Genomic DNA, 22,410 nt, shown 5'->3' on the forward strand with positions numbered 1-22,410 from the left:
AAGAACTAGAAAATTTGAAGGTACCATTAATGAGTAAGGAGAGTAAACATTAATCAGAAACCCCCCAACACAGAGAAGCCCAAGACCAGAGGGCTTCACTGGTGAATTCTACCAAACATTTAAAGAACAGTTAAGGCCAATCCTTCTCAAACTCTTCCAACAAATTAAAGAGGAGGAAATACTCCCAAACTCATTTTACAAAGCCATCATTACTCTGATATCAAAGCCAGATGAGGATACTACAAGAAAACTACAAGTCACTTATATGCACATATGTATAACCCATGGACACAGACAATGGGGTGGTGAGGGCCTGTGGGGAGGAAGGGATGGGAAAGGACTGGAAGAGGTTAATGGGGGCAAAAGGAGGACCTATGTAATACTTTCAACAATAAGAAAAAAAGAAAATTACAAGTCAATATTCCTGATGAAAAAAGATGAAAAAATTCTCAATAAAATACAAGCAAACCAAATTCAACAGCACATTAACCCCTAGAGTGCTGGGGAGCGAGATCGTGCGCCTCCTGTCTTTCGCCAAAAGTGCTGGGAGCGCTATCAAAGCTTCGAAATGGCATCCAGTTCTAAGTCTGCTTTTATTAGTGATGATGATATTGCTAAATATGTCAATGTAGTAAAGGTTTCCTTAAGTTTTTGAGTATGTAACTTCATTTACTTGTGATTCATTATTTTTTTCCTAAACTGCTGTAAAATCAGCAAAAATGCCTTGGCAATTTTAGCATAGCTCCTAGGATATTGGTTGGCACTCAAAGGGTTAATATGATGATACACCATGATCAAGTGGGATTTGTCCCTAGGATGCAAAGATGATTCAACATATGCAAATCAATAAATGTGACATACCATATTAATAGAATGAAAAATATCATATCATCATCTCAATAGATGCAGAAGTATTTGACAAAATACAATATCCTTCATGATAAAAACTCTCAACAAATACAATATAGAAGGAACATACTTCAATATAATAAAGGCATATATGACAAACTCAAAGCTAACATCATATTCAACAGTGAAAAGTTGAAAGCATTTCCTCTAAGACCAGGAATAAGACAAGAGTGCCCACTCTTGCCACTTCTATTCAACATGATACTTGACACCCTTGTCAGAGTAATCAAGCAAGAAAAAGAAAAGGCATCCAAATCAGAAAGGAAGAAGTTAAACTGTCTGTTTATATATGATATGATCCATAGAGAAAATCCTAAAGATCCCCCCCAAAAAACTGTAACATAAACAAATTCAGTACATTTGCAGGATACAAAACCAACATACAAAAATCCGTTGCATTTCTATACACTAAGAACAAACTATCTGAAAAAGAAATAAATAAAAATTTCATTTATAATAGCATAAAAATAATAAAATTCTTAGGAATAAATTTAACCAAATCTTTCAAGGAGGTGAAAGATTTCTACACTGAAAATTTTAAGACATTTATGAAAAAAAATTAAAGGGAAATAAATGGAAAGATATGCCATGTCTATGAAACAAATATTGTTTAAAATGTCCATACTAACCAAAGCCATCTACAGATTCACTGCAATCCCTATCAAAATTATAATGATGGAAATAGAAACAAAATCCTAAAATTCTCAATGGAACCACAATAGACTCAAAATAGCCAAAGCAATCTTGAAAAAGAAAACAAAGCTGGAGATATCACAATTCCTGGTAGCAAACTATACTACAAAGTTATAGTAATCAAAAGAGTATGGTATTGGCATAAAAATAGACTCATAGAACAATGAAACAAAACCAAGAGCCCAGAAATAAACACAACATATATAAACTAATATTTCACAAGGGAACCAAGAATATACTATGGGGAAAAGACAGTTTCTTCAATACAGTGGGGCCTTGACTTACGAGTTTAATTCATTCCGAGACCGAGCTCGTTAAGGAGCTTGTTAAGGAGCTCATTAACTCAAATTACTCTGTCAACTCAATGCAGCTGAGAGACAGCTGGTATCTCAAAAAACTCTTTAGTTGGGACACTCGTAAGTCAAGGCCCCACTGTATATGGTACTGAAGAAACTGGATATTCACATGCAAAAGAATGAAATTGGACCCCTATCATAAAACCACTCACAAAATGCTGACTCAGTCAGGTGTTGTAGGGCTCTGAGGAGCGGTGGTGAGGGCATCAAGTGCACCTTGGATGGCTTGGGTCCAACATGGCCATGGTGGGCACACTGGTGAGGAAGGTGGAGGACTATGTCCAGAGCAAGGATTTCCAAGACTACCTCATGAATATAAAATATATTTAGGGAATACTGTGGCCCTGCGTTAGAAAGCTAAACCAGCTAGGCGGCACCTAGAAGAGTCTGCAAGTTGCCTCTGAGCTTCCATTGCTTAGGTGCAGCCATCAGAAAAGAAATCATAGAAGAGCTATTGCCTGAACAGTCCTCTTAATCATTTGTGACCTGGGATATTGAGCTCTTAGGTTGTCAGAATTCCAGTTCATGAGGCAATCTGTATCATTCTGGTTTAGCCAGATAGCAGGAAAATCTTGGGAAAGGACAACAGTGCAGGGCCAAAAACTTCCCCCAAACACATGTCTGCACCAGCTAGAGTACCTGTAGCATAGTTTGCATGACCTGGTTGGGGTTGAGCCTCACAGTCTGCCAGCCTGAGAGCAGACCCCACCCACAAATGGGGCAACAATAATCAAGACCCAATTATAACAGAAGAGCCCAAATAACCCACAAATGGGACACTCCTAGAACATCCAGCTCAGTAGTTTAAGGAGATTGCACCACTGGGTCCCACAGTACATTTACCATAAAAGGCCACCACATGAAGACTGGGAGTCATAGCAATTCTATCTAATACATAGAAACAAACACAAAAAGACAACTAAAACAGGGTGACCAAAAAAACCATCCCCAAATGAAAGAAAAGAAGGAATCTGCAGAAAAAATAACTAAATGAAATGTAGATAAACAATATATTGAGACTGGAAGATGGCTGCCAACAGGAAGGCAGACTGCAAGATAGTGCGTGAGTGAGAGAACAAAGGGAGAGTGTGTGGTCGCATTGGGAGTGTTTGTTTGTGAGTTGAGGGACAGCTATACTCCAGGGGACTGCGGGGGATTGCCAGACAGGGCTCCCCTGACCAGAGAGCTTCCACTGATGCTGGGATCCTTCCCGGAGCAACCGGGTCTAACGAGGAGACCGCGCCATCTTGAAGGGGAGAGTGGATGTTGTTGGAAGTCTGAAGGGCCCAGGATTCTACAACAACAGCACCCAGCATACAGCTGTAAACCCGGGAGCATCAGTCCCCAAGCGGAGCGGGCACACGGATTCGGAGGAGCTCTGCACCCCCTCACGGAAAGGGCAAATTTTGCCTGGGATAAGGAGAGAGAGAACTACATAACCAGACACCCGGAGAAGAGAGATCATGGGGAGACAAAGAAACAGCCCGCATATGAAAGAAAAACAGGCATCACCAGAAAAGTAAGTAAACAAAATGGAGGCAAGCAACCTGTCAGAGAAAGAATTCAGAGAAATGGTCATAAGGTGGATGAAAAGAATGGAAGACAAATTCAACAATATGTGTAAGGACCAAGAGGAAATGAAGAAGAACCAAGAAGAAATGAAAAATGACATCACTGCTATAAAGAACTCAATAGAAAGCATCAACAGTAGACTAGAAGTAGAGGACCACATCAGTGAGCTAGAAGACAAGGTAGGAAAAAATACCGAAGCAGAGCAGCTTCTAGAAAAAAAAATTAAAAAGCAGGAGGAGAGCCTAAGAGAACTTTGGGACAACACGAAATGAAACAACATCTGCATAATAGGGGTACCAGAAGGAGAGGAAATTGAGCAAGGAATAGAAAACCTGTTTAACGAAATGACAGAAAACTTCCCTGACATAGGGAAGAAAAAACTCACACAAATCTAAGAAGCTCACAGAGTCCCAAACAAAATGAAGCCCAAAAGACCGACGCCAAGGCACATTATAATTAAATTGGCAAACACCAATGACAAAGTAAGAATCTTAAAAGCAGCCAGAGAGAGACAGAAAGTTACCTACAAAGGATCCCCCATCAGACTAGAGACTGATTTCTCAACAGAAACACATCAGGCAAGAAGGGAATGGAATGAAATATACAAAGTCATGCAAAGCAAGGGTCTGAATCCAAGAATACTGTACCCATTGTGACTTTCTCAGATCACAATGGCATAAAACTGGAAATCAACTACAATAAAAACAATGCAAAAAAATCAAACACCTGGAGGCTAAATAGCATGCTATTAAACAATGACTGGGTTACCAGAGAGATCAAAGAAGAAATAAAAAACATCATGGCAACAAACGACAATGAAAACACAACAATCCAAAACCTATGGGACACAACAAAAGCAGTCTTGAGAGGGAAGTTCATAGCTCTACAAGCCTACTGCAAAAAACAAACAAACAAGAAACAATGGTAATAAATTGCCTAACCCTACAACTCAAAAAGTTAGAAAGAGAGCAACAAGAAAAGCCCAGTGTAAGCACAAGGAAGGAAATAATAAAGATCAGAGCAGAGATAAACGACATAGAGACCAAAAGAAAAACAATACAAAAGATCAACAAAAACCAAGAGCTGGTTCTTTGAAAGGATAAACAATATTGATGAACCTCTAGCCAGGCTCACCAAGAAGCAAAGAGAGAGGACCCAAATAAACAAAATCAGAAATGAAAGAAGAGAAATAACAACAGACCCCACAGAAATACAAAGGATGTTAAAAAAAATACTATGAACAACTGTATTCCAACAAACTGGACAACCTGGAGAAAATGGGCATATTCCTAGAAAAATACAACCTTCCAAAATTCAATCAGGAAGAATCTAAAAATCTCAATAGGCCAATAACTATAGAAGAAATTGAAGCAGTCATCAAAAAGCTTCCAGCAAATAAAAGCCCAGGGCCAGATGGCTTCACAGGGGAGTTTTACCAAACATTCAAGGAAGAACTAAAACCTATCCTCCTCAGACTATTCCAAAAAATTCAAGAAGAAGGAACACTTCCAAGCTCATTCTATGAAGCCAGCATCACCTTAATACCAAAACCAGGTAAAGATAACACAATGAAAGAGAATTACAGGCCAATATCCCTCATGAACATAGATGCCAAAATCCTCAACAAAATCCTAGCAAATGGGATCCAGCAGTGCCTCAGAAAGATCTTACACCATGACCAAGTAGGATTTATCCCAGGGATGCAAGGATGGTACAATATCCGCAAATCAATAAACGTGATACATCACATAAACAAATTGAGAGAAAAAAACCACATAGTCATATCAATTGATGCAGAAAAAGCATTTGACAAGATCCAACACCCATTTTTGATAAAAACTCTCAGCAAGGTGGGAATAGAAGGATCATACTTCAACATAATAAAAGCCATATATGACAAACCCACAGCCAACATCATACTCAATGGGCAAAAACTAAAACCATTTCCCCTAAGAACAGAAACAAGACAGGGATGCCACTCTCACCACTCCTATTCGACATAGTACTGGAAGTATTAGCCATTGCGATTGGACAAGAAGAAATAAAAGGCATCCAAATTGGAAAAGAAGTAAAACTGTCCTTATTCGCAGATGACATATTGTACATTAAAAACCCTAAAGACTCCATCAAAAAACTATTAGACTTAATAAATGAATTCGACAATGTAGCAGGATACAAAATTAATGCCAAGAAATCTATGGCATTTCTATACACCAATAGTTAACTCACAGAAAGAGAGACTAAAAAAGCAATCCTATTTACCATCACACCAAAAACATTAAGATACCTAGGAATAAACTTAACTAAAGAGGTAAAAGACTTCTACTCAGAAAACTACAGGACGTTGAAAAAAGAGATAGAGGAAGACATAAACAGATGGAAGAACATACCATGTTCTTGGATTGGCAAAATCAACATCATTAAAATGCCCATACTACCCAAAGCAATCTATAAATTCAAAGCACTCCCCATTAAAGTACCAATGGCATATTTCACAGACCTAGAACAAACTCTCCAAAAACTCATCTGGAATAAAAAAAGACCTCAAATAGCTGCAGCGATCTTGAGAAAGAAGAACAAAGTAGGTGGGATCTCAATACCAGATATCAAGCTGTATTACAAAGCCACTGTTCTCAAAACTGCCTGGTACTGGCACAAGAATAGACATATAGATCAATGGAATAGAATAGAGAACCCAGAAATCAACCTGAACCAATATGCTCAATTAATATTTGACAAAGGAGGCAAGCAAGAACATACAATGGAGTCAAGATAGTCTCTTCAATAAATGGTGTTGGGAAAATTGGACAGATACATGCAGAAAAATGAAACTAGACCACCAACTTACACCATACACAAAAATAAACTCAAAATCGATAAAGGACTTAAATGTAAGACGGGAAACCACAAAAATACTAGAGGAATCCAAAGGCAACAAAATCTCACACATATGCTGAAGCAATTTCTTCACTGATACAGCTCCTAGGGCATTGGTAACTAAAGAGAAAATAAATGGGACTACATCAAAATAAAAAGCTTCTGCACAGCAAAAGAAACCATCAACAAAACAACAAGAAAGCCCAGTGCATGGGAGAACATATTTGCCAATGTTATCACCGATAAGGGCTTAATCTCCAACATTTATAGGGAACTCATACAACTTAACAAAAGGAAGATAAACACTCCAATAAAAAAAATGGGCAAAGGACCTAAATAGACACTTTTCAAAAGAGGACATTCAGAAAGCCAAGAGACACATGAAAACATGCTCCAAGTCACTAATCATCCAAGAGATGCAAATCAAAACAACAATGAGGTACCATCTCACACCTGTCAGAATAGCTATCATCAACAAATCAACAAACGACAAGTGCGGGAGAGGATGCGGAGAAAAAGGAACCTTCGTGCACTGCTGGTGGAAATGCAGACTGGTGCAGCCACTATGGAAGACAGTATGGAGTTTCCTCAAAAAGTTAAAAATGGAACTCCCATTTGAACCAGTGATCCCACTTCTAGGAATGTATCCCAAGAAACCAGAAACAACAATCAGAAAGGATATATGCATCCCTATGTTCATAGCAACACAATTCACCATAGCTAAGATTTGGAAACAGCCTAAGTGCCCATCAGCAGATGAGTGGATTAAAAAACTATGGTACATCTACACAAGGGAATACTATGCTGCTGTAAAAAAGAAGGAATTCTTACCATTTGCAACGGCATGGATGGAACTGGAGAGCATTATACTAAGTGAAATAAGCCAGTCAATGAAAGAAAAATACCACATGATCTCACTCATTTATGGATAATAAAGACCATTATAAACTGACGAACAAAAATAGATAAGAGGCAGAGCAGCATCGAACAGACTGTCAAACTACAGCGGAAAGGCCAGGGAGGGTTGGGGGGGAGGGGACAAGATATCAACCGAAGGACTTGTATGCATGCATATAAGCATAACCAATGGACACAAGACACTGGGGGGAAGGGGAGGCCGGGGGAAGGTCAAGGGGGGGGGGGGGAATAAAAGGAGACATATGTAATACTCTTTTTCAAAAAATATATATTTTATTGATTTTTTACAGAGAGGAAGGGAGAGGGATAGAGAGTGAGAAACATCGATCAGCTGCCTCCTGCACACCGCCTACTGGGGATGTGCCCGCAACCAAGGTACATGCCCTTGACCAGAATCGAACCTGGGACCCTTCAGTCCGCAGGCCGACACTCTATCCACTGAGCCAAAACGGTTAGGGCATATGTAATACTCTTTGTAATACTTTATGCAATAAAACAAAATTTAAAATTTTTTTTTAAAAAAACCAATATCAGAGTAATGATTATAAGGATGTCCAAAGAACTAAGTGAGAACTATAAGGAACTTAGTGGGAAATACATCAGCATAAAAAGGGACATAGAAACCATGAATAAGAACCAGTCAGAAATGAAGAATACTATATCTGACATCAAGAATACACTGGAAGGAATTAAAAGTAGGCTGGATGAAGCACAGGATGGAACCAGTGATTTGGAAGACAATGTAGAAAAAAATTAGAGCAACAAAGAGAAAAAGCACTTAAAAAAAACATGAGGATAGCTTAAGGGAACACAGAGACAACATGAAACAGAACAATGTCCACATCATAGGGATACCAGAGGGAGAAGAAAGTGAGCAAGGGATAGAGAACCTGTTTAAAAGAAATATTAACAGAAAACTTCCCTAATCTAGTAAAGAAAAAAAGTCACACAAGTTCAGGAAGTACAGAGAATCCCAATCAAGATGAACACAAAGGATCCACACCAAGAAACATCATAATTAAAATGATAAAACTTTAAAGACAAAGAGAGAATCTTAAGGGCAGAAAGAAAGAGTAACCTACCAGGGATTTCCCATAAGGCTATCAGCTGATTTCTCAACAGAAACACTATAGGTCAGAAGGGAATGGCATGAAATATTCAAAGTAATGATAAGCAAGACTACTGAAACCAAGACTACTCTGTTCATCAAGAGTATCATTCAAGCCGAAACCGGTTTGGCTCAGTGGATAGAGCGTCGGCCTGCGGACTCAAGGGTCCCAGGTTCGATTCCGGTCGAGGGCATGTACCTGGGTTGCGGGCACATCCCCAGTGGGAGATGTGCAGGAGGCAGCTGATCGATGTTTCTCTCTCATCGATGTTTCTAACTCTCTATCCCTCTCTCTTCCTCTCTGTAAAAAATCAATAAAATATATTTAAAAAAAAAAAAAAAAAAAAAGAGTATCATTCAAAATTGAAGGTGAAATAACAAGCTTCCCAGACCAAAAACTAAAAAATATAAAAGGCTAAAGTAGTTTGTTACCACCAAAACAGCATTGCAAGAAATGCTAAAGGGACTGTTGCAAGAAGAAATATTTGTAGAGAGAAAGGAAAATAGGCATAAAAAATATATTAGCAATAAATAAGTACTTATCAATAATATAAATGGATTAAATGCTTCAATGAAATGACATAGGATAGTGAATAGATAAGAAAACACGACCTTTATATATGATGTCTATAAGAGACCTACCCTATGCACTGGCCGGTGTGCTCAGTGGGTTGAGCATCAGCCCATGCACTGGAGGTCACAGACTAGATTTCACATGTCTCAGTTGTGGGTTTGATCCCCAGCCCCAGTAGGGGCAAGTGTGGAAGGCAACCAATAGATGTGTCTCTCCACATCAATGTTTATCTCTTTCTCTCTCTCTTTCTCTCTCTCTCTTCCCCCTTCCTCCCTCTATTCCACTTTGAAAATCAATGGAAAGCTCTGACCAGTTTGGCTCAGTGGATGGAGTGTCGGCCTGCGGACTGAAGGGTCCCGGGTTCGATTCCAGTCAAGGGTGTGTACCTTGGTTGCGGGCACATCCCCAGTGGGATTGTGCAGGAGGCAGCTGATCGATGTTTCTCTCTCATTGATGTTTCTAACTCTCTGTCCCTCTCCCTTCCTCTCTGTAAAAAATGAATAAAATATATTAAAAAAAAAAAATAAAAAAAGAAAATCAATGGAAAAAATATCCTCAGGCAAGGATTAAAATAAATAAATAAATATATATATATATATATACATATATACATATACACACACACACACACACACACACACACACATCCTCAGGTGAGGAAAAAAACATTTTTTAATCACATGATCATATCCATAGATGCAGAAAAATCATTCGACAAGATCCAGGAATAAACTTAACCAAGGAGGTAAAATCATGTACTTGGAAAAAAGTGTAGAACATTAAGAAAGAAATAAAGAAAGACAGAAACAAGTGGAAGCATAAACTGTGTCCACAGATTGGAAGAATTAATATCATTAAAATGTCCATACTACCCAAAGCAATCTATAGATGCAATGCAATTCTTACTAACATACCATCTGCATATTTCACAGCTCTAGAACAAATATTACAAAAGTTTATATAGAACCAAAAAAGACGCCAGATAGTCTCAGCAATCTTGAGAAAGAAGAATAAAGTTGGAGGGATCACAATACCGAATATCAAATTATACTACAAAGCCATTGTAATCAAAACAGGCTGGTACTGGCACAAGAACAGGCATATAGATCAATGGAACAGAACAGAGACCCCAGAAATCGACTTACTCCTTTATGGTCAATTAATATTTGACAAAGGAGGCAGAGCAAACAATGGAGTAAAGATAATCTCTTCAATAAATGGTGCTGGGAAAATTGGACAGGTATATGCAAAAAAGAAAAGAAAATTAAGAAAGAAACTAGATTACCAACTTAAACCATACACAATAAGCTCAAAATTGACAAAAGACTTAATTGTAATCGTGAAACCATAAAAATCCTAGAAGAAACATCGGCAGTAAAATCTCAGACACCTCACATACCAAATTTTCACCAATACATCGCCCAAGGCAAGAGAAACAAAGGAAAAAATAAACAAATGGGACTATATCAAACTAAAAAGCTTCTGCACAGCAAAAGAAACCATCCTCAAAATGAAAAGGTAACCTACTGTATGGGAGGACTATTTGCCAATGATACATTTGATAAGGGGTTAATTCCCAAAATACATAAAGAACTCATACAACTCAACAAAAGGAAGACAAACAAACCAACTAAAAATTGGGCAAAGCATCTGTACAAAGCAAAACACTTATCCAAAGAGGACACACAAATGGCCAAGAGACATATGAAAAAAATGCTCAATGTCACTAATCATCAGAGAGATGCAAATTAAAACTATACTGAGGTATCACCTCACACCTGCCAGAATGGCTACCATCAGTAAATCAACAAACAAGTCCAGGAAGGATGCAGAGAAAAGGAAACCCTAGTACACTGCTCGTGGGAATGCAGCCTGGTGCAGCCCTGTGGAACACAGTATGGGATTTCCTAAAAAAATTAAAAATGGAACTGTTGTTTGACCCAGTGATCCCACTTCTGGAAATATATCCTAACAATCCTGAAACACTAATCAGAAAGAATCTATGCACCCCTATGTTCATAGCAGTGTTATTTATAATAGCTAATATCTGGAAACAGCCCAAGTACCCATCAGTAGATGAGTGGATAAAAAAAAGCTGTGGAACATTCACACAATGGAATACTATGCAGCTGTAAAAATGAAGGAGCTCTTACCCTTTTCAACAGTATGGATGGATCATGATATCATTATGCTAAGTGAAATAAGCCAGCCAGAAAAAGACAAATATCACATGATCTCACTCACATGTGGAATCTAAAGAACAAAATAAACTGATGAACAAAATAGGTCCAGAGACAAAATAGGTCCAGGACGCATAGAATAGCCTGACAGATCTCAGAGGAAATGGTGTTGGGAGGGGCAGGAAGAGATTAACTAAAGAATTTATAAGCATAGCTCATAGACACAGGCAATAGTGTGTTGAAGTGGGTTGGGGGCTGGGTAGAAGGGAGATGGGGGACATCTGTATAATACTGTCAACAATAAAAATAAATTTTAAATAAATACAAGGGAAAAGGTTAAAAAAAAACACCCAACACTCACAAACCTTAAGTACATTAAAGACTTAAACATGAGACCTGAAACATAAAACTCCTAGAAGAAAAAAAAAAGAAAAAAGTCTTTGACACTGGTCTTGGCAACAATTTTTTGGATGTCACACCTAATGCACAAGCAACAAAAGCAAAAACAACCAAGTGAGAGACTACATCAAAAAAGATTGTGTAAAGCAAAAGAAATAATCAACTAAGTGAAAATGAACCTACAGAATGGGAAAAAATATTCATAAGCCAGCCATCTGACAACGGGTTAATATCCAAAATAAGGAAGTCATACAACTCTATAGCCAAAAACATAAAAAATATCCAACTAAAAAGTAAACAAAAGAACTGAATAAACACTTTCCCAAAGACAAACATGGCTGACAGATATATGAAAAGATGCTCAATGTCACTATTCATCAGAGAAATCAAAAGCATAATGAGGTATCACCTTACACCTGCTAGAATGGCTATTATAAAAAATACAAGAGCTAATAAGGACTGGTGGGGATGTGGAGTTAAGAAAACCCTTGAGCAATGTTGGTGGGACTATAAATTGGTCTGGCCACAATGGAAAATAGTCTGGATGTTCAAAATAGAACTGCCATATGATCCAGGAGTCCCACTCTGGAAATACAACCAAAGGATTCCATAAGTTTTGATATGTCAACTTGTCATATTTAATTATCAGTTGAAAATACCTTCCCACCCTGGCCGGGTGACTCAGTTGATTGGAACATCATCCCATACACCAAAAGGTTGTAGGTTTGATTCCTGATCAGGGCACATACCTAGGTTTCGGGTTTGATTCCCAGTTGGGGATATATAGGAGACAACCAGTCAATGTTTCTCTCTCTCTCTCTGTCTCTCTCCCCACCCCTTTCCTTCTCTCTCTTAAAAAAATAAAAAAATTAATAAACATATCCTCAGGTAAGAATTTAAAAAATAATTTATAGAGTTGTGGCAACATACCACTAATTCCCATTTTGATTTATCTGACCTTCTCTCTGGTCTGGACTGTGGCCAACTTCGATCAAGTTCCGAAAAAAAAAACATGGAAGAATGTGTGCTCTACACGTCAAGTAGGTCAAGTTCCTTTATCCCACGGTGGAAATACCCCACTGTTTATATACTGTTTCTTAAACGTTTGTCGTAGATATTGAGTTTCATGTCTTAAGATTGTACAGTATCTTGATCCTTTTTTTCCAGGGCAATAAAAGGGAGCTTTAAAACAATTTAACTCCTTTCCAGGCCATCTCAACTTACATTGTAATGTTTTCCAATATTTTATTGTTTTGACAACTTCATTGTGAGACAGTTTGTACAGAGCACTTAGACATATCTGTGTGTTTACTATTCTAGTTGTTCACCACCACTTCTTGCTCAGAACCTCCTCCTGGAATTCGTTCCTCCTCTTGAAAAAAATTCCTTACTACTTCCTTTCTTGAGGAATTATCTGTAAGTAACACCCTCATTTTTGTTTATTAATGGTTTTTTAAATGTCGTCCAATTCTTAGTAGCTTTGAGATATAATTTGTCTACCAAAAATTCACCCTTCTTAGTGTGCAATTGAATGGCTTTTAGTAAATTTATATAGTTGTGGCAACATTACCACTAATTCCCAAACATTTTCATCGCCTCAAAAATAAACCCTATATCCCCATTTCTTCCTCCCCCCCGCCTCTGGCAACCACTGAACAGCTTTCTGTCTATGCATTTGCCTGTTCCAAACATTTCATATAATATGAAGCCTATTATAACTGGCTTCTTTCACTCAGAATGATGTTTTTGTGGTTCATCCATGTTGTAGTGTCAGCTTTATTTCTGTTTATGGCTGAATAACATTCCATTGTGGTGATGGACCACATTTTATTTATCCATTCATCCTTTGATGGACACCTGATTCTCTCCAGGTTCTGGCCACTGTGAATAGTGCTGCTATGAATATTCATATGCAAATTTACATGTGGACATACGGTTTCAATTCTCCTGCATGTACACCTCAGAGTGGAACTGCTGGATCAAATGATGATCGTCACCGGCGTTTTTGAACAGTTTTACTACAGACCCAATTCTGTGTAGATAATATTTTTCTCTCAATGCTCATTGGTACTACCCTCTGCTTCGGACGTCCAGTGGTGGTTGAGAAGTTTGCTATGGTTCCTTCATTCCACTGTAGGTGGTCTCACCTTTCTCTCTGGCTGCTTTCAGAATTATTTTTGTCTTTAATGTTCTGTGTGTGTCCAGGCATGGATTTATTTTTATTTCTACTTGGAATCTATTCTGCTTCCTGAATCCTTTAAATGTTTTATTTCTACTGTTCTCTCCATTCTCTCCATCTGGGAGTCCAGATACATGTTAAATTAGACCTTCTCCTTCCAGCATTATGACTGGTGTTTTTCTCATGTCCATCTCCTCTCTCAGGTGACTATCCACGGAAGTTGTGAGTCCTCATCTCACCATGCCCATTCCTGGAGGATGCATAGAGGCATGAAATGTAGACATGCTGTCCCCACCCCCACCTTCACCCCCTAGCATGCCCTGATGTAAACTACCCAGCCCACGAGCCCCCATGGGGTGGAGGGGGAAGAGGCATGACTATTTGGAATGGCAACTTTGAATGCTTCCCAGAAAAAGCATTGAGCATAGTCCAAAACAGTGAATACGATTTTGTTGTGAATTTCACAAACCCCACTAATGTAACTGCCAAAATCATGTGAGAGAAGCAGGCCCCACACGCTGATCACGAGTAGTGCAAACCACCTCTGTGCTTCGAACTGTTTTCTCTGCCTTTGTTTTTTGTGTTGTTTTTTGTTATGTGTACACTTTTAATGGGTTTAAACATTTAGTGAATCAACAATCTAAGGCATGATTATAATGAACTCCTTAGACATTTAAAATCTGCCTTTGGCCCTGACCGGTTTGGCTCAGTGGATAGAGCGTCAGCTTGCGGATTCAAGGGTCCCAGGTTCGATTCCAGCAAGGGCATGTACCTTAGTTGCGGGCACATCCCCACTGGGGGTGTTCAGGAGGCAGCTGATCAATGTTTCTCATTGATGTTTCTCTCTCTCTATCCCTCTCCCTTCCTCTCTGTAAGAAATCAATAAAATATATATTTTTTAAAAATCTGCTTTTGTTTTTTAACTTTAGATGATGAGGCAGGCTCCTCTTGACATGACTTGCTCTAAGAAGCCCTGGAGCTATAACTTTCTGGAGCTGGCAATGGTCGTGTCATGCGACAGGCCGGGTTACCTGCAGTACTGAAGCAGGCTCCCACTGTCTCAGGAACGCCTGTGTCTGAGAGGGAGCACTCCACCGGGCAGTGCTCTGTGTATTGGGGAACTGATCTGACAGAATAAGCCACCCCCCTCCCTTTGCAAGAACCCCACAAGTACTGTCAGCACAGCGGAAAGGGCTTGTGGGTGATCCTTGAGCACCCACCAGGAGAGAGGCTGGCCTCGGCAAACCACCTCTTCAAAGGAAATAACATTAAGCTGCTGTGGTCATAAATACATTTATTTCATTAAAAATGCTTAATTACAGTGCTGAGAGCATTCCCCCCTAGAAAAGTAGGTAAGCAATATTTCCATCAAAATGTTAGTCGTCTCTGCAAATACCTATTTTCATTTCACTGAACAGAGCACACAGCAAAAGGCTTCTGCTACTCCTTTTTTTTTTCCATTTTCTTTTTTGTTATAAACACCATAGCAAATTAAAAAAGCTGTTTAAACAGAGAAAAATATTGTAGTTCTTGATTTTCTGCGTGAACTTAACGCAATCCACACTGTGCTTCCCACTCTTTCTCTAGGTACCAACAGTGGGACTCAAACGAAGGGGTCTTCTGGAGGGTTGGCGGCTGTTGTCATCTGTTATTTACTGGGACACTTCCCCCTGTGGATGAGGCTCCAGATGCATTTTAACAGAACACGTGCAGTCACCTCCATTCAAAGCCATGGGGCCAGACGCGTGTAGAACTGGGTGGTTGGCTGGAGCCGGCGCTGAGAGCGGCAACGGCTCCACCTTGGGTCCTGTCATGGTCGGGCAGCCAGTCCTGCATCACTGGATCTGGATGGCTCCGTGCTCAAGCTGCATTTCAGGCTGCAATGTGGGCTGCAGGGTCTCGGCCGTCTGCAAGAGGGGAGAGAGGAGGGCTTTTCTATAAAAGTGCCCACCAACTCAAGTCCAGGACACTCACTGGTCACAAAATACCAATGGTTTTCATGCACAGAGCAAACACACAGCAGAGCTGGAAGGTCCGGGTCCTAAGTACACCCCGGCTTTGAGTGATGACTCCCAAAACCTGAGCTGCTTCGCAGCAGCTCTGATGAATCTGGGATGTGGCCCCTCCTTGCGGGACCGCCTGCTTGCTCAGGTCCTGAACAACCCTCCCACACAGCTGCAGAGATCCCTAAAGTCTATGGTGCTGATTTCCTATTCCCACCCCCTGCTTATCACTGGGGATACTCTTGAACTGGTTAACACATCCTTAACCTAATATATTTGCCTAGAATTTCAGTTACCATTTTGCCTTTTCTTATAAAAACTGTTCCAATGTTCCAAAAAAGCATTTTAGGGGCAGTTAGCTTTCTCCCCTTAAAGACATAAGTTCTAAACAATAAGTTATAGATAATAAGATATTTTTAATAGCATATTTACAATGTTAAGATACATTGAAGGGAAAAATATAATCTTGGAATAAGTCACCAGTTATCCACCTAAACCATGCAGAACTGGCTCCCAGATGGAGATTTGGGGATTTTTAGGGTCCTCTAAGCTGTCTGTCAAAGGCAATGTCACAAACACTAGACCCTCAGAGGTAGTCCAGCTTCCCTGGCAGGAAATTTAGCTGGAGAGGCCTGGCATGGCAACTGAAAAGAGACAAAGAAAGCCACAGAGACTCGAAGGCGGAAGTCCCTGGGCATGGGGGCTAGTGCTACAACCCCCACTGCAGTTCAAGGCTGAGATTTTGAAATACTATACAAATGGCATTTAACAGTGTTTCCTTGAAGCAGAGGCCTTCCAGTCTCAGACGAAGGACTCAGCACAGGCATTGCCCGTGCTGTCTGTCTAAGAGCCCACTGAGTGGCTGGGCAAGAGCAACAAAAAAGGGACCAGCTGACACAGACGAGGTGGGGGCTTCCCCACACATTTCTGGACGAGGGAAAGTGGACTAGACAGTGCTGGTGTCTGCAGACAGGAGAGAAGCTACAGGCTGGGGCAGTATGCATGCACCTCATTCTCTGCTCTTCTATCTGTCCTAATTGAATGGATCTTGAGACCTGCCAGGTGTGAATCGAGACAAAAAAATAATGCCAGGAAGCCAAGGTGGCAAGGGGCTAACATAAACACAGTTTTCCTCAACTCTGAAGTCTGTAATGACGACAAACCTACAACATGGAAGATGACCCACCACAGAGCCCCCCAGACCTGAAGAACACACACCGTGCCAACCTCTGCGCTGCCCAGCAGCAGGAGTGAACTGCTTTTACACACGACCCTTTTACAACAGCGTGGGTATCAGACACCATCACCCAGCATGAGACGAGGTGGGTACACATGGGAGGTTTCTTCTAGGACAGGTTTGTTCTTAAATCACAACAGAAAACTGGTCGGGGAGAATTCCTCTCCCCACACGCACACACCCTTCACTGGCTCCAGGCCATGCCTCATCCCTCTCCACAATGGAAGGGCCTCTATGGTCACTGCTCTGAGGAAGCCCAACACTACTCAGGGTGGGAAGTGCCTGGGCTGTAGGAGCGGCTGGAGGGGTCTGGTGGTGGGTGAGGCGCACACCTTCTTTAGGACACACCTTCCCAAACTCTGGGCCAACTGGGGCCTCATTGTGAGTCAGGAGAATAAGAATTTAAGTCCTCAGAGGACTGAGTTCACTGAGCTGGCACCTGGTCAGCAGGGTCACCATGGGCAACCTACTTGGTTCCATTCCTCAGCAACCACCTCACGAGGCTGCAAGAAAACCAAATGAGAACTTCCTTTCCTCCCAGGGCAATGGAGAGCACACGACACCTAGCACAGTGCAGAGCAGAGTGCAGGAGGGAAGAGGGACCGCCTGGAAATGCGGGGCTTTAATTCTAAATGTCAAAGGCTGACGGCATCGAGACACAAGAGGCTCAGCAAAAAGGAGAGGAGCAGACCCAGAGAGGACAGCAGGCCATGCAGAAGGCGGGGCAGGAGCCAATACCTAGCAGGCTGGAACAGAACATCCACAGGTCCTGTGGGCAGGGAGCTGAGGCCTCCCCAGGCCAAGGCTGCCCAGACACATGCCCCCTGCCTCCCCATGGCCAAGCACCTACATCACAATGGCATTTGTCTTATCTCAGCAGTAAAGTTAGTGATTTAACCCCATGGCCTGTGAGGTCTGAGAATGCAGGCCACCGGCTTCTCTGTGCCCTTCACAGCAGCCTTGGCCTTGTTCCCACGACTCACTGCCCTCTCAGGACCAATCCTATGGTCACTCTCAAGAAATAGGAATATGCACTGACTTTAGAACTGGTTGTTCTAAACACAACCAACCAACCACACAGAATCACTCACACTGTCCCCTAAAGGGGATCAGGCTGTCAGGGTTATGCGAGCTCTCCCCACTAGATTAGGGGGTGAGAGGCAGGCCTGGGTCCCCTGCAACCTGGGTGACTCTAGAGAAGCCACAATGCTTGCTCCACTGAGCACACTCACCGAGGGGCAGCTCCAAGAACACTTCAAATATCTAAAGAAGCGACTCACTCATCTGACATTTCAGAAAGTGTCCAAACGGAGCATGAAAGCCAGTTTCCAGTGCTCCCAGGAAGCATGGATAAGGGCAGCTTAAGCGGAGATCCAGCAAAGCCAGATGCCGAGAGGCTTCCGTGGAAGCTCGTCGGTGCTCAAGCAGACATGCCGAACAAGCACATAGCAAACACAGGTGGGCCTTACAAATGCAGAGTTTCCGCCAAGGTCGTCAGACTGCTATGCTAGAAGTATGGTGTGGGAAGCTGGAAACCTGGCCATATGGCGCTCCCAGGACCAAGTGCAGGCACCACAGCTAGCCGGGCCATCCTACATTTCCACCCTAAAGCAGCGGGCTGCTCAGAGGGAAGTGCCCCAAAAACCTGCCCCTGGGAAAAAGGTGAAGGCTGAGGGCTGCGCCAGCAGGAGTGCCGACCCCTAGGCCCTGGGCCCTGGGCCGGGTGCCGCCCACACAGAGGAGCAGCGAGGTCTCAGGTCAACGGGAACCTCTCACTTTCGAAGGAGAATTGACCAGAATTTATTTTTTGCTTCTGAGTTTATAGACAAACATTTGCACAAGACAAAATAGCTCAAGAATCAGTTTAAGACTGGCACCTGGGTTGAGATCTAACTTCTCACCTTCCTCCCGGAAGAATGTCAGAAGTAGAAATAACCAAGCTGTGTTCATACCTACAGAAGACCCAGGACTTGTCCACAGAGACCCACCTGAGCTGCCGTAGTGTGGTCAGTCACTGGCGCCAGCTGGACGTACTGGACCTGGATGTCACTGCCCTGGAGAGGTGACCCATCCATGCCTGTGGCAGTGGGGTCTGAGGAGGCCACGGCTATCAGCTGGGCCCCCTGAAGCACCTGGAGGGACAAAGCAGAGACCGTTAGCACCATCACGGGTACAAGGGCAGAGTGAAAGCCATGCATGCAGACTCCACGTGACGGCATGGACCAAGGAAGATGACCCAGCACTGCACGCCACACTGTGGGGTCCGCCTGCCCGCAAATCATCTGGAGTAACGTATGTGTGTGTAGAGAGCATGTGTGAATGTATGTGTGTGTGATCAGGCTGTTCCACATCTGCAAGGGACCTCCCTCAAACATCCACATTTCAGAGAGAACGATGGCTCTTTTTAAGCCTTAGAAGAAAAAAGCAACCAGCTCAGGTTTCTGAAGAGTGTGGGATGTGGCCAAAGGCATGCCTGAGAGCACTGGGATGGAGAGAAAGTGGGACATGGAGCAGGAGATAAAGCACATGAATACCTTGGGAAATCACTGTTGTTCTAGGTTTACGGGAGGGAGACATGGAGGGCAGCCAGGAGGGACAGGAAAGGCAGCAGGTTCTCCACCCGCAGGGAGGACACATTCCTTGGCTCTTCCCGGAGCCCCTGGAGCATTTGCAAGTCAGGGGGAATGAAGAAGTGCTCCCCTCCCCCCGCCCCAAGAGTTGACCATGAGTTTAAGAAATAGCAGAAACATGGGTGTGAGTTATAACACCCAATGCTCCAGATGGAGCCAAGAAGACCTCTGTGTGAGGAGCGGCGGTTGGGAGAGAAGACACTGATGAAGGATAGCGGTAGAACTCCCGGCGGGGGCGGGGGGCGGTGTTCAGGGGTGGGGGAGACCAAGTTCCAGAGACAAATCACCAACGCACATGCCCCCATGACAACCAGGGACAGCACCTGGACTGTGCCTGGAGGTGGGGGCCAGGTGAGGGCCCAGAGACAGGGTCTGGGTAACCATACCACTCATGAGCACCCCCACATCCAGGCCCACCTCCAGCCCAGCCCACCTGGTGCTCTAGCAGCCGGAAGATAAGCTGGTGCCTTGATTTCCCGAAGGCCAGGATGGGGAGGTGGTAAAGGAGGTCTCTGAAGCTTTATATTCATGACAGTGAAATGCCATAGCTGTGAGGGTTTTTACTTGGGCGGTGCACCCCACCCCTCCTTCAAATTATATGCCTATGGCACCACCTTCCAGGGTCACTTGTGGGCCATCCATAGTGGGGCAACAATGACCACAATTCCCAGCCAGCCCATTACCTCCTGCAACAGCATAAGAGCTAAGGAAGAAGGTATGGATCCGCAGAGAAAAGAGGGATTGCCCACTCTGGGAAAGGTGGACTCGGAGTCCTTATGAAAATAGAGTCTGTGGTTTTAAAATATCATTCTAGTTTTTGATAAACAGGAGTTCTATTTCTTTAACAAGGAACTCATAAAGGAAAAACAGGTAAACTCCATTTTTAGAATAAAAGATGACAGAAGGTTGTTAACTACTTTTCGTTTCTTCAGAAACCACAGTTTCACATTCTAACACCAGCTGGCTATGTTGGGAGGATACTGCCCCCAAGATGCACACCTCCTTCTCCCCGGACCCGCAGGTGTGTGCCCTGATACTCGCAGAGGTACTCTACAGACGGATTGAGCTGGTCATTTCAAGATGGGGAGAATGTCCTTGAGTATCAGGTGGGCCCAATGTCACACGGGTGTCTTGAAAGCAGAGACTTTCCCAGCTGCAGAGAGGCAGAGGGATGCCACATGCGAAGAGTCACTGGCCATGGTTGGCTTGGAAGATGAGGAAGGGGCCACGAGCCAAGGACTGCGGAGCCCTCTGGAAGCTGGAAAAGAAGCCTCCAGAGGAATCAGCCCTGCGACACCTGGCTTTAGCCCAAGGAGACCATGTTGGACTTCTGCCTTCCAGTCTACACAGCAGCCACAGGATATTCACAACCGCACTCGCCATTTCCGAAACTGCCTTCTTCGAGCACAGGAACTTGCTTCTGGATCCCCAAAGGACTGAGCTGACAACAATGGCTCTTAATTAAAACACTACTCATTTCCATTATAAACTGTTTGCACTAATGAGTTTTTGAAAGGTTAAAAAATAGAACTGGAGAAAACTGAAGTCTCCTCTAAGAATTCACATTTTCTTTTCCCCAGCACTTACTCTCCTTCAGACCTTTCATGATCAGAAAACAGGGCACAGTTCTGTCCAGTTCCATAGCTTTCCTTCCCCATCACCAGGAGGCTGCCACCCTTCCCCCTCCCCCCATGATCCATAGAGTTGAGTAGTCAAAGGCAGCAGTTGGTGTGGCCGCAGCTGGCGTGGCCACAGTCCACCTGAGGAGCCAGCTCTGCCTGGGAGCAGTCAGGAGACAGCAGAGCTTGGGGTCATCCCCTCAGCACACCCACAGCCCTCGGTTCTCAAAGCTGAGAACCCAAGTCCCCTCTGCATGGCCCAGAGGGCCTCCGCTGGGCATCAGTCTCCTTGTGGCTTAGGAAAGCATCATTGTTTTTTAAGAAGGAGCCGCAAGATCTAGGCGGGCTCCCTAGGTCCCTCCAGCAAGCATCCCTATATGCTCTTTACTCCACAGACTCCCAACACGAACAGGTCAAAGGATTCTAATCAAGAAACACTAGCTGGGACCTGAAGAAAGGGAGACACAAAGCTGTGTTTAGTCATGGAAGTGTTTTAGGAGCCTCTGTTCCTCAGAGGGTTCGGCAGTGGCTAGCTTGTGTTTCATCCCTTTGCCTCTTTTTGGAGGTGGACCACCAGTTCCTTCTCTCCACAGGTTGCTTCACCCTGGTCTGTAAGTCTGAAGTTAATGACTGAACCACTCTGTTTCATCTTTCCTCGTTGCCCACCTTCACAACATTTCTCAAATTGTCAATTCTTTGTGCTACTTAATGTATAGCTACGTTCTTAGGAATCTGGAGATTCAAAACCTCTAGCTCAGCAGAGGAGCCCCTGCAGAAACACTGACTAGACCAGGGGTGGGCAAACTTTTTGACTCGAGGGCCACAATGGGTTCTTAAACTGGACCGGAGGGCCGGAACAAAAGCATGGATGGAGTGTTTGTGTGAACTAATATAAATTCAAAGTAAACATCATTACATAAAAGGGTACGGTCTTCTTTTTTTTAGTTTTATTCGGGCCGTAGTTTGCCCACGGCTGAACTAGACAATGTGTCATTAGTTGACCTCGTGTCCCACAAGACCTTATTTCAAGTCTAAGACAACACAGCTGCGAGTGGGAGACCTGCTGGTTTGGAGCCTGGCACAGTACTCGTGGCATCTGCACCTACATCTCTTAGTGAGCAGACTCACTCCTGACTTACAGGCATCTGTGAATTTT

General features: G+C 42.8%; 1 protein-coding gene across 5 annotated transcripts in view; it reads right to left on the reverse strand.

The window, feature by feature from the left end:
* Nucleotides 1-22,410, reverse strand: part of BANP (BTG3 associated nuclear protein) — a 147,117-nt gene that overhangs the window by 10,640 nt on the left and 114,067 nt on the right. For 4 of the 5 annotated variants that reach the window (XM_070399008.1, XM_070399004.1, XM_070399005.1 and 1 more), the window contains 2 exons: nucleotides 18,994-19,137; nucleotides 15,043-15,672 (listed from right to left, as the gene is read on the reverse strand). In XM_070399008.1, the coding sequence (XP_070255109.1) occupies nucleotides 15,601-15,672; nucleotides 18,994-19,137 (216 nt within the window). In that variant the 3' untranslated portion in view covers nucleotides 15,043-15,600. Of the gene's footprint in view, nucleotides 1-15,042; nucleotides 15,673-18,993; nucleotides 19,138-22,410 lie in introns of those variants that run through there. The other variant, XM_070399007.1, reaches the window with a different exon arrangement.

Source organism: Myotis yumanensis, unplaced genomic scaffold, assembly GCF_028538775.1.
Source record: "Myotis yumanensis isolate MYYU_CA2020_CCGP unplaced genomic scaffold, mMyoYum1.0.hap1 SCAF_18, whole genome shotgun sequence".
Taxonomy (NCBI): Eukaryota; Metazoa; Chordata; class Mammalia; order Chiroptera; family Vespertilionidae; genus Myotis; species Myotis yumanensis.